The sequence below is a fragment of the Botryllus schlosseri genome, chromosome 11 (assembly GCF_051294905.1).
Source record: "Botryllus schlosseri isolate E-star chromosome 11, Bs_hap1, whole genome shotgun sequence".
Taxonomy (NCBI): domain Eukaryota; kingdom Metazoa; phylum Chordata; class Ascidiacea; order Stolidobranchia; family Styelidae; genus Botryllus; species Botryllus schlosseri.
In genome coordinates, this window is record NC_137246.1 from 17823607 (window position 1) to 17836963 (window position 13357).

At 41.5% G+C, this 13357-nt stretch overlaps 1 protein-coding gene across 1 annotated transcript; it reads left to right on the plus strand.

Moving 5' to 3' along the window:
- The first annotated feature begins 384 nt into the window (after positions 1 to 384).
- Positions 385 to 8461, plus strand: LOC145451055 (vascular endothelial growth factor A-like). The gene is made up of 5 exons (XM_080329537.1): positions 385 to 4408; positions 5745 to 5938; positions 6011 to 6096; positions 6449 to 6856; positions 7449 to 8461. The coding sequence occupies exons 1-5, from the start codon at positions 4159 to 4161 to the stop codon at positions 7477 to 7479; spliced, it is 969 nt and encodes a 322-aa protein (XP_080185663.1). The 5' UTR covers positions 385 to 4158; the 3' UTR covers positions 7480 to 8461.
- The last annotated feature ends 4896 nt before the right edge of the window (positions 8462 to 13357 follow it).

Below are 13357 nucleotides of genomic sequence, written 5' to 3' on the forward strand. Positions count from 1 at the left end.
AGATGTGAAGCAGAGCTGACAGATAATTAGCAGTAAGAGTTGATCTGTACGTAGAATTGGTAAACTTCATTAACAAGAATGTATGTTCACAGTTGTGCGACTTTGATTGTTATACGGCGTACTTTGCTTTGTCGGTTTTATTTTGAATGTGCTTCGAATCTGAATTACGTACATGTAAATCACTTACATAGAAACACATTTCCGTTTCAGTTTATACAGCCTATGGTGTTAGTTCACCTTTTAACATTTGAAAGTATCCCTCATGTTCTAAATAGTTCCAGGCAACTTGTGGCGAGCCGCTCAAAATCATGTCGCGGGCCGCAGTTTGCCAAGGTCTGTCCTAGAGTAAACCTTGGTATGAAGGTGAGTGTGTTACCGTCGTTTTTAATACAATACAGCAAGATTCCTGTAGCACGAGCTTTTCAAAAATCCCGAAGAAATACGTTTAATCCGTATTGATATGAAGAACCTTAGTGGACACTCCATGTTCCATCCAGCAGATTATACAGACAAGCAGAGAATATGTCATCGAATCCATCAAGGTACGCGGCAGACGCAATCAAATATCTCTTGCCTGTTCCCAGCGCTGCGTCCCACTTACTGAGTCTTATTTGCGACCATTCCTGTGCTGTCATGAATACGGCCAATAGCAACATCGCTAGCAGTTTCGATAAGTCCATATCTGGCAATTCCATATATGTGCTCATTTTCACAGGCTATTGGCGCACCTTGACTCTGTGCGGCCCGCATAATCTTGATTTATCTAGCTCATATGAATGGCATCGCATGCAGGCAGGGTTAGTAGGTGTCTTACGTAGAACAGCCAATTTCAGCGAAGCGTATACGACCTTCAATATCCCGGATTATATCCTTAACATTTTCGAGCAGCAGTATAAGGGCGCCGCGAATATCCGACACGCTCTCGCCCGGCTCGCGAGACGGCGCGAAAATGACATTGAGTGTACCGGTTAGGAATTTTAGTTGGCGATGGGATTGCTGTACAGTACAGTTCCTGCATTCATTTGTGACATGTAATACTTTGCTGCGGGTTATGGCAACACGGAAGGTGATGGTGGCAGTAAAATGAGTCGTTGCAAACGACCTTCGACCATGTAAAAGTGGAATTCTAGATAAAGACCATAGGGAGTTTTGCGCTCGGCTGCGTGGTCAATGCACGCATCAAGTAAGTGGCAAGATCTTGCGAATGGATATGCATAGACAGTAGTCAGCGTAGTATTCAATAAATATTGCAATGAAACATATTGTACAATGAAAGGTTCACCCTCTACCGTATATTTACCTGATTAACCTCAACTGCAGCTGTCAGTCTGACTGAAGAGGACATCTTTTCCCGAAACGTAATAATACTTGGACACGTGACCAACCTCGTGCACCTACCTAAACGTGAAATTGATCCAATGCAAATGAAATAACCGTGAATTTAACTTCCACGAATCCGGAAGGGTGTGTCATAGGTTGTGGCAAAAACACGAAATACCAAAATAGTCAACCTTCAACAGCGCGACGGTTTAAAATATATATTTACGCGAAAACGTTAGTCGATATCGATTACGATTTAGCACAAATACGTTGGTATCCAGCGTGCAGGCCCATCGATGATTAGCAAAACGTACAACGTTATTGTTTATTGTGCGCTTAAGTAATTATGCTAAAAGAATTAGGCCTTCTGAAAGTGATACTCCTCCAAACGATTAACAATTCTTTATATAGAATTTCACGGATTTGAAAGAAAATTCAAGTAGGCCTACGTCTACAAACTAAGACCTAGATTTAGAATCTGGAATCTAGGTCAGGGATGTCAAACTCAATTTTGGTCGCGAGCCGGATTCAAACCTTTTATTCGCTTGCGGGCCGGGCCAGTCAAGCGATGCTAAACTCCTCCAAAATCATATCTGTGTTTTTAAGTCTGATGCTGCTATATATAACGGATCACAAGGGCATTATTTAAACACATTTGGCAAAAATATAATGATTGGACGATTGAATTCAGTTAAACTACACTAAAACAGTTGCTCTAACCTGCGGGGTACACCGATTGTTGGCACGATGCGGCGTTTGCCCTGCGTGTGCGCTGTGAGTGAGGAATACAAGAGATTTAACTGTAAATGCGGACTCTTTGAATTTGTTTCATTATATATTACATCACTATTTCGGTTTGAAATCTCGGCATAAAAAAGTTATTGCGCCATCCACGGAACCAGTTCAGCAGAGGAAAGAAAGTGAAGGATTAAAGAGATGTTTTCAGCACGTTGTGAGTGCGGGGACCTTTCGAGCATTATGTAACTTGTATATAACGGTTTAGGATTGGCGATTTGACTTCGGTGAATAGCTACCTTTTTGTCCATTTACAGTCCCGAGAACTTCGAGTCTGAACTGAGTGAAAAGTCTGTGTACTTTTTGCGGAATTATATGTGTCGATGGCACTTGTAATTGCGACTAGCGAAAACGCAACATTTCCGTCGAACGGTTATAATATGGCATATAAACAATGAACATGTTCGACATTTGCTGTCGTAACGAAATAATTACGTGGAAATAAACAAATTTTAACTGAAATATGTTGGATAGTACAGGCATTCTATTCATGTACTCAATATTGCTTCGCCATCCGGTGGTTCGACATGTCTGTTCTAGATTGTTAAAATAAGCTGGTTAGCTACATCTTGTTATTCGGTTCTTAGAGACGGGAAACTAGCAACACATATTGTGGGCGGGAAAGAGTGTTCGGAGCACGTTACAATGTGTCAAATCTCATCAATGCGCTATATATGATTGCGCACCATAAATCACCGGGCAAACAGTTGACACGATGAAAAATGATAGATCAAAGTCCATCGAAAAGGATTGTTTCTAAATTGGCGATTTTGCATATATAGACAAAGTTACAATGCCGGACTCATGACGTCCAGACTGCTCGCCCGCCTTTTGTCGTAGATCATGAATGCGACGTAAGTAAGTGCCTATTATGCATTCATTATGAAAAACACTCACGAATTGGAGCATCTATGAGGAGCTCGAGAAATAAATGGGTCGACAGCCGCAAGAACTGAGTGTGCTCGCCGAAGACAATGCTCATTATTTCTTGATGCAGGACCGATTTTGATATGAAAACGCACATGACATAACCTGCAAATTTTATTGATATAGATGAATGCGAGTACCATCCTGAACCCACAAAAACATTTTTAATCGATGAAAATATGATCAAATGATTCTGATCAGTGATAATTTCCTAAGAAAAAACTCAACTGCAAATCACCGAATTTCTCTCATTCACGGATGGTTAATCGCGATCGCCAGTATAAATGCGACTACTTGCTGCGAAATTCCTTAGATTTTCGAGAAATCCGTCTGGGTTCGAACTTTTTTCTAATCTCAAACTTGGCACGAAAGCGGCGGCGAGAGATATCACGTCGTCCAAGTATGGCCAACCGAAAACTGCTGTCGTTGGGGGGCGGGGAGGGCTCGCGGGCGTGAGACAATGAGCATTGTTGTTGCACGCCTCAAGCCTATTGTTTGAGTTGCATTGTTTCAGTGTAGCCTTCTAACGTGAAGGATCAGAAAGCTTGAAACTTCAGAATGAGTTGAGGGCGAATGCAAAAGATAAGTCAGTGAGAATTTGCTGGCATTGCATTCTTTATTTGGACACCTTGCTAGTCGTGACGCGACGAAACTGCCGCGGCCATAGACATTACCTTCGGAATAGCGGTTTCGGCGTCGACAACTTCATGATATAATGTTGGCGACGCAATCTATTTTAAAAACTGGAAGTTATCGAGAATCACCCGAGGCGACCCGCGCAGTGTAATAGGCATCGTTAGGATGAGATTCCTTGAAGAATTTAAGCGCGATGTGTCATAAGGACGTTAAGGGTAACAATTATAAGATTTTACCGGAAGCGACATCCCAGCGTCAAGCGAAAGGACCGCGTCGCATGACAGTTTATCCGAGAATAATTTGTCAACGCTGATCTCTTCATAGGTTCGATTTATAGCCTGTGGGTTAATCCCCGACATTGATATATCAATACCAATTCGTGTAAAGTCATCACTTTGTGCAGTGGAAGACTGGGAAAAAGAATACCGGATTACGGATTACTTCGCCTTCTTCGCCCGGCGAAATATTGAGATCGCCCCGATGCCGACACACGCCGCATGTCCCCATCGATCACCGACTAAAACGCGGATTACTATTCTCGAATGCGGACTTTTGAAAACTTTTCGAAATGTATTTAAAAAAGGCGCATCAAGCTGCATCCATTTCAATCAATGCCGAGGAAAACGTTCACTCGTCGATAGACTGTTTTTTATTTCGCTGTCCTTATGTTTGATTACGCAACATAGACTTTGCACCCACGCCGCTGTCGCAAGAGTGCCTGATTATCTGGGTAAGTGAAACACGTTGCTGAAATTGAACCAATTTTCTTGTTTTCGTCTGGCTGTTGATGTGAGAGGTAAATGATGTCGGCAATCGGATGACGTAGTTATCGAAAAGTACATGCCTTTAACTGAGCTTGGCAATTAATGGTGTACAGTTGTTTACCTATAAACCGAAGTCATGCGGTGAAGTACGAAAGGAATGTTTGTTTTGCTTGGGTAGCATAACGCTTATTCAAGAGGTAAACAAGTAGGCGCTACCGTGATACTGGTGATCTTGTTTTCGCAAAGCCATGATGTATTTCGTGGTTGTACGAATCCAAACTATACTTGCTGTTATGAACGACGTGAAAGTCACCTACCTTCCGGCTAACTATATTTTCAGCTCCGTACATCGAAGTTAAATTGAGAAATTAGCCGTAAATATTATTTCACCGGTCTTCATCATGCCATTCGAAAACTCGCACTATGTCGAGACGAAGGATTGACTAATTAGACTTTACGGATGAGTACTTAGGTAATTAACCGTCAGAAAGATCATTATTGTCTCGAATATTTTCGCATCGACAACTCGCACAGTGAATCGTCTCACGTTTCCTAAACTAAAGATCCGAATTGCGTACTTATATGCGACATAGGAAAATTTCATGCGAAGACAAAGGTACCAGGTCGCTAACCCGTGAATCAGCTGTTCCCACAAGCATGGGAAACCATCTGTGCCTGCCAGGATGCGGCGCCGCGCATACCTTACCTTGACGTTGTCGCAAACATCACATTTGTGAAATCATTTTCTTCCGTTGCGAAAACATGACGTACAAAGGATAGGATGATTGTAGACTGTAGACATTAGCAGTTCGACCGCATCTTGCAAAATAGTCTTGAAATCGTATACTATAAACTTTATAGTATAAAGTTCCGGGTGTGATGAAGAACTACAGGACGTAGACCGGGAATTCCCAGAATCGCTTTACCGAATCCATACTCTTGAGAGTCACATATCTTAATCCCACATCACGCGTGCGGCTTCGATTTGTATTCGTTCGGAGAGAAACAGGATTACGCATATCAATATTTATCCGACACTGACACAAATCCCGCTAATTCGAACCCGCAGAGAAGGAGTGTTGTGACCAGCATCGGAAATATAGTTTGCAACGCAAGTTTTCGACATGTTAGCGATAACGCTATCCTTACAAAAATGCGAATCTGAAATCAGACTCATTTTCAGACTCCGAAATTTGGTGTGCAAATCCCCGAACAGGGGACGATTTTTAGAAATAACCCGACGGAATGGTTTCGCGCCAATTTCGGAGACGGGCAAGTTATCCGCGGTACTCTTGTTGACAGATCTCGATGCTGTAGCCGATAGCAGTAGGTGTGAAGTGAGGGAGGAAATACTGCTCGTGCGGCACGAACACCCGTCACTTCCTTCGCATGCGTTTTATTCCCCTTCGTGCGTCAAGTTGAACAGATGCTCCGGCTGTTGCGACAGCGATACCATGAGATGTGTGGCGACGTCTCAATACACAACGAAAATGCAGGTGAATAATTATTACACATTACTACATTGGCGAAAGGCAAGGCATCCGTCATTGCTGCCTTATTCTCACTAGATTTCAGAACGGACGACGCTACCCACCTTCAGTTATAAGGTAATAACCTTGGAGTTCACGCATCACGGGTCTTGCGAGTGTCGAAGGTGAGATGTGCGCCGGTGCTTATGTTCAAATTTGAGAGCACCGTCGGGGTCATGAGTCGCCATCGAAAACGTAGGTATAATTCAGCAGAGTAATTTTCTCGCGCTAGATATATAAAAGTATTGTCACCATACCATATAGGAGTAGCAGAAAAAAGTTCTTGTCCCCGTTGACTCTTCAGTTCCGATGCCGTGACGCCGAATTGTGTATAGTTCTAGTGGATAGTGTTGATAGGCGTTCATTTACTTGTATTTTTACAACGCTTGGATTGAACTTGCATCCGTCTATAATTCCATCCATAACAATAACTTCATGGCAATTTCTTGTACTACTTCGCAATTTCTTTCGCTTTAGCATCGAAGACACAAGGCCGGTATGCGTTCCGGAAGCATGCGAATCACACGAAACGTGGGACCCTGGAGAGTGCCGATGTATGGCGGTACCTGGCATGAGATGCGTCCAGACTACGTGCAATCAAGGACAGCGATTGAACCACGACACGTGCCAATGCGAGTCGTCTTGCGTGAGACAGTCTTGTCCGCGTGGCGGTGCATTCAACGTCGAAACGTGCAAATGCGAAAGATGTCCCGTGCAAGCCTGTCCTCCGGGAGCTATTTGGAATCGCGCTACTTGTTCGTGTCAATGCAGACCCTGTCACAGCCGCAGGAGGCGAATTGGCGCGAATACGCTGGCTTGTCTATGCTCTTGTAAATTCGATTGGAAATTGAGAGCATTTTGCGAAAGCCGCCGACGACCGTGCCCGTGAGTATTTGTATTATTTCTCTCGCAAAATGATAGATGGATCATCGCAAAGTTTATCGGTAACGACGCCAATAATACTTATCATTTTCGCTGTTACCCGTCTAGCGTAAAGTTTAAGAACATGACATTCTCTGGTGCATACAATAAATCTATATCAGCTATCCATCACAAAATATCCTGTAAATGCAGTCGTGCAAAACGAAAACACCTATGCGAAAGCATGTTTCCAAAAGATTGCGCCAAATAAGGGGTTAGAGTTAGGCCGATCCTTATCAATTAATTAAGTGAAGGAAGTATAGACTGTAGTACGGTTTCGGTGTATGTACAGACACTCATATTTTTGTGGGGACTATATAATATCACCAAGTTTAGGCTCTGTTGGAATATGCAGATAACCATTAGTAAATTACGCTGCTCGTAAGTCCGCATGTTGCGTTTATAAATATCTTCAATTCCTCAGTAAACGACGTGTTACTACGAACTTGGGAGTATTATTGCAGTCACTGGATCTATTCTTTGGATGTTATCAAGGACATTTACTGAAAGCATTCGATTATGCCAATGCAGTAATAAGTTTATCTTCGCTCAACAGGTGCAGGAGTCTAACAGGTCCCCGTGGTTGATAGAGCGGACACCGGCATGCGTATTACGTGATTAAAGTACGGTTCAATCTGTCACCACGAGTTCAAAGCCGGGAGAATCTGGACGCTAGAATCTCGCGAAGCGATGGTTTTAGATCGGCAGGAGGAGTATGGAGACTAGATCGTCTGAAAGGGATATCGTCTAACCGAATGCGCTTGAAAACCACAGTGGACACAACAACTGATTGCACAAAGTCAATAAGATCGTAACGCAGAGGAATGCACTATTGCGGAGGCTCGTTTGCTAATCGATATATACATGAGAATATCGGCATATGAGCAAACAATGAAACCTTACCAAATGGTAACGTGAAGCGGTGAATTACAAAACAGCGAAAGAATATGCGCGTACGTTGTCGACATCGCGGAATCATAAACCAGCAAGATCACTCTCCTTTCCAACGTCAAGGTTGAGGTTGCAGAAATCGATAAAAGCTCCGGGTGTAACTGCATTTCCATGTTGAATTTATCGACGTCAGGCCTGTCATCGAATTACCGGTTTTGCCAACGCGAACTATACGTACCGATCGATGGTTTCGGACACCGCGTCAGGATATATCGATTTTGATTCCATGTGTTTGAGCCCCGTTTCTTCCTTTATTACACTGCAAATATTTTCACCTAGTGATTTATTCTTGCTTTATCATCTGTGCTGCTTTAGATATCTATGACTTACCGATATTTATTGAACCCTTACACTATTTATATTTATATATTGCCTATTTTTAGTAAATAAATTCTACAAATGATTACTCTTCGTCTTGAACCTGAGTGGGAAAAACAGTGCGACAGTGCCTGTTCAGTGTTCAGTGTACATTCTTACTAAATATCGATCTGAAATCGTTAATAACGAACGCACTATTGCCGACATGTACTATTATATGCAATGTGTTTGGCGAAAATATCAGCGTTTTGACCTTTGTCACCTCCCGCATATATGACTTGACTACAAAGCTATTGTAAATGTATTGAGTCCTTCTCTCGTCTGAGAGCTTGCAATTACGAGGGACAAGCACAAACTGTGTACAAAATAAATGTGATTTTTTTTTTGTAGAAAAATCTTAGAATTGTTGTTGGATTTTTTCACAAAAGACGAAGTATAGGCGTACATTGAGTGGTTATCGTATTTGTAATGCTGAGTCACCTAACGTATGGCGATATATGACGTCATAGTCGTTTTTGTATTCCTACCATAATGCATGCCCTCGTCCCACAGAACAAACAGCCTATCCCTATGAATTCAAACATCCACAAACGGCCTAACTGACATAAAATGTATTAATTTCAAGAAGCCAATATATCGTAAAGCAGCTTTATTCACTGTTGGGCATGTCGCTGGTTGGAACGTTGAGTGAACATGTTTTGTAAACATGTCGAGGCGCAGATTTTACGGTTTATTAATTCTCCTCAGTGCAATGGTATCTCGGAAAGAGATTGTTGCATGGTTTGTCAAGCATTTATTGTCTCACAAATCCTACTCATGATCGATTATCATGTTACTGTCGGTTTGCGTGGTCAATCGCGGAATATCCTCAAGCTTAGCGTTAAATCATTCGAAGTGTAAACATGTATCCGTGCTTTTACGAATGCGAGGATATTGAATAGCTTGCATGAGAGGGCGTCGCATGCATTACCTGCCTTAGCCATATACAGTACATGTATTGTAGTCACTCTCAAATTGTGCACTATTTCCACCGGCTGCTCAACTTCAGTCATAAATAGAAGTAGTCTACATCGTCGTCTTAGATATTTATCACACCACGGTATATCTCATCAATATAAAAGATTTTCGACAGAGGTATCAAAATTGGTGAATATATAGCTGTAGTGTAGGCCTATGTATCGTCTATAGAAGATGGAAGCCCACACAGCCAGATCAACATATTATACTAATGCCCAGTCCATTGGTATTAAGGACTCACTTCGAAAAATTGGAAGTAGGCTATACCGCGTGACCCCGTCTGATATTACGTTATTGAGAGTGGCTAAAATTGAGCAAGTACTTTAGCTGTTGGTACTACATGAAAATGTGGCGAAGTACATGTTATGTGTGTATGTATATGACATATCAACGACACGAGGTGGATTTCAGTGTAAACACAAGTACTACCCGATTTAGGTTACGAATGTCGTGGGACGTAGGCCTATGTGTGCAAAAACAAAACTAACAAACATAGATTTGAACTTCAATCCGTCTTGGGAACAGACTTCTTTGGCAATTCCAAAATCAACTACGGCGGTGGGTGGTTATATATACCAATAATGTATTGGCCTAATATACATACATATGTACTACAGGTCGACCAATATTGATTTTTGCAGGCCGCCACCGATTATTATCGACACACTCACAAGACCGATAACCGATATCATAGGCCGATATTAACATGGAAGGAACAGAAAACCATTTCGCCAAAAATATTATATATTAGGCAAGATGGCACTTATAAATGCCACAGAAAGCTGAACAACAAACTAGAAAACTTTCCAATATTTTTGAATTTTTCTATGTATAAAATATCGGCTGCGATATCGGCCTTCATAGGCCGATATCGATAACCGGGAAAGTTCCAAACATCGTCCTCGATTATCGGCCAGGTCGAGAATAATCGGTCGACCTCTAATATGTAATCGAGTCGAAGACACCTATATATGCGTGTCAGTTCAGGGTTTCCTTTCGGTGTGCTGACATACAGGCAGGACTGTGAAATGACGCACTTCTACTTGTTTGAAGTGATCACGTATAGGCTTCACACACTTGTATCATAACTACCCACATCTTAATATCGTGAATTCAGGTGGTAAAATAATCATAGTCGCTGAGATTTTTGGATTCATCTCCAACTGTTTTCACCACCGCTGCGCCGATAAAGCGAATCAATGCTAATACGATTTGGGACATACTGGCGAGGATCAGATGATGGCCTCGCGGGACGACAAATCTAACAACAAATATTGGATGTGGCATTCAAATTCAAATTGCCAATGCACGTTCTGGTATTTAATAACGTTGCATGCTTTGTGCAGGCAGGATCATGCAGACAAAACAGGATTATAGAAATGCTTTGAGCATTGATTTTTAGAAATCCTTGGCTTTGAGCTGCCTTCTCTGTGATCGACACTGTGAACATAGGAAAGTAAAAATTAACACTTAAGCCCCCGATGCACACTGCCCTCATGACACAAAACCTTGTTCGTTACAAAGTGCTCATCACTGTGTATACCGGCTGACCGTTGTATTATATCAAAGTATGATGTAAGAAATTCCAGATTCGTCGCTTTGGTATTCCGCAGTATTTATTATTCATATACATCGAGAGATGGTCAATGTAGTCAGCCTTGGTACTCAAGTAGAATTGAAGCGGTCACACCGAAAATGTAAGTAGTTTCAAAAAGTAGAATTAGTCGAGAAGTCGCAATCTTTGAGCATTTAATCGGATTTGACTACAAATCCGTGCAATTTTCGAAAACATATTCAGTTACCGTGGTTTAGGCGCTATTTATTTCGAGCAATTACGACAATTTTCATCATATAAACATAAAGGATTGTAGACATGAGGTAAACCTACTTTCTACTTTTCATAGTCCAAGGTGTAAAAAGAATTGTTTATTTTTTTCGAAAAAGGTGTTGAATAGAGGTGGGAGTAGTCTGAAAACAGAACCACTCGAGTCTAGTGCAAGTATAGGCAAAACCTATTCGAGTATATACTACGAAAAATTCGACGTAGGCCTATACTTCGTTAGTGGCCACCCCTACCACGCCAATTTCCGTTTCTGCCTAACGCCTTTTCTCCAAATAATGCTGCCGCGACAGATAGTTGACGCATTACATTGCATGATGTCTCACGGATCACAAAATACCAGAAAACGATAGACAGGTTTTGGTAAATTCACCCACGGTAAGCATTGGAATTTCATTGATTAAGGATAATGCGAACTGTGGAGAAACTCCAAGAACATGAAATAACGATAAATTTACCCTTAATAACGCATTTACAGCCGTAGCGAAAAGATGGATTTGAGTGAAATAAGTCATTACACAAAGTTCAATACTCGGTAGGAATTTGGAATGAGTTGTTCTCCGTATTCGCCCACGATAGAGCGAACGAAAATCACACATCGCTAGGTCCGTCTTTGAAATAATTGTATCGCAAAGGCTGCATAACGCATCCGTTTTGAATTAGTCGGGTACATTCGGCATTTCATTAAGGCTGACCAAATTCGAGTATCCGATTCATTCGATTCGAGGATTTGTGTTGAGTCGAATATTCGACAATCATTATGACGTGTTAGAGTATTATGATGAGTATACCTTTTATGAAACCACAAAGAAAATAATGCTACTTCCACACCATACATAAAAATAATTCGGTATATTCCATTTCCTATTTCATTTCACTTTCTGACAATGTTGTGATATGATCGCGACCTCACGGGAATGCCATTTCGGCTGACATGCGCATATAGTTTTGTGTATTCTTTACATATTTTAGACGGTGTAATACGACGAATTGAAGCTTAAAGGCCGCCACGTCGATAAAAAATCATCGAATCTATAATTCTCATTGATATAATATAACTCTTAGCAGAAATGGGCGTATAGTTTCAGTACACGTCAAATCTTCTTCTACTATTTGACTCGAATCATTAGAATTAATGGTCGATTCGGATTCTATTATTCTAGGGTTACCATATTTTGGAATTGGGAAAGTAGGACACTTTTTCAAAATTTTCAAAATCCGGAAAAATGGTAAATTTTACCCGACTTTGTGGTTGGTTGACTAACAAAAAGTTAAGTTTCCGGCTCAACTCCAGAAACACAGTTTTTCTTTCACACCAAAAAAGGTCGTCACTTTCGTTTGAACCACGAGAATTTCCATTTATGCCCATCTTCACTCGAATCTACCCACTATCTTAGCTATCTTAGCTCAAAAAGCTGTAAAAGAGGACGAATTTCCAACAAGAAGGACATTTAGGCGTCCTCGGAGAACATTTTCAAAAACCTGAAAAAGGAGGACAAATCCTCCTAAAGGAGGACGTATGGTTTGGTAACCCTCATTATTCGAATAATTGTACCCAGTCGTATTACGATTCCTGACATCGCATACGCGGATCGGGCAGGAGTAGCAGCCAACCTCCAACACTTGGCTAGGAATTCTGGACTCGTTCCACTGACTACTAAAACAAAGCACAGCTAATAAATAGCATTTGGAGAAGCGTGACACCGCAGTAAAATTCCGTAACTTGGGAGGTATTTCATTCGTTACGTTGGTTAAATGCGTTACTAGTTTTATGTTAATATACATATCAATATCGAAACTGTAAGACCTATCATGGTGGCCCGAAATTTCATGCTTGACCAGATGGCACCCACTACAATAAAACGCCCGACGCCGGAAGGTAGAGACTCGAGTGCATTAAGAAAACCACTAATTGAATCTCAAGACTACGGTTACCGATTACTCGCGTGGTTGATGTCAAAGTATACATTGTTCTCTATTTCGAGTGGCAGAAAATTACCTCGACACACAGCGTCGTGCGAGTTATCGCGAACGGTGTTCAAATTTTCCACCGAAATATCGCTCTGTTCACGCGGGCTCGGTGCAACTATATATGTGTACAACGTATACAGTAGCCTACATTGCAAGTAGAGATGGGGTTAATTAGAATCGAGGCTTTTTCATGGCCTCTAAACTAGGAACAAACTCATCCTGGTTTCTTTCCTAAATAAAAGTTCATCTTTTGGGGTTCAAATTGATCTCTAAGGTCATTTCATATCTTACATGATGTGTAAGACATAACCCACATGCTTCGGTTCGTTCCCAATGCCAATAGATGTGCTCTTATTGAGTCCGTCATC

What these genes read in the sequence shown, in the direction of transcription:
- LOC145451055 (XM_080329537.1), top strand. Translation starts at nt 4,159, where the DNA reads ATGCCGACACACGCCGCATGTCCCCATCGATCACCGACTAAAACGCGG. An exon ending in AAGAGTGCCTGATTATCTGG is followed by an intron (nt 4,409 to 5,744) that starts GTAAGTGAAACA and finishes TCTTGTTGACAG; the next exon opens with ATCTCGATGCTGTAGCCGAT. An exon ending in AGCCGCCGACGACCGTGCCC is followed by an intron (nt 6,857 to 7,448) that starts GTGAGTATTTGT and finishes TTCGCTCAACAG; the next exon opens with GTGCAGGAGTCTAACAGGTC.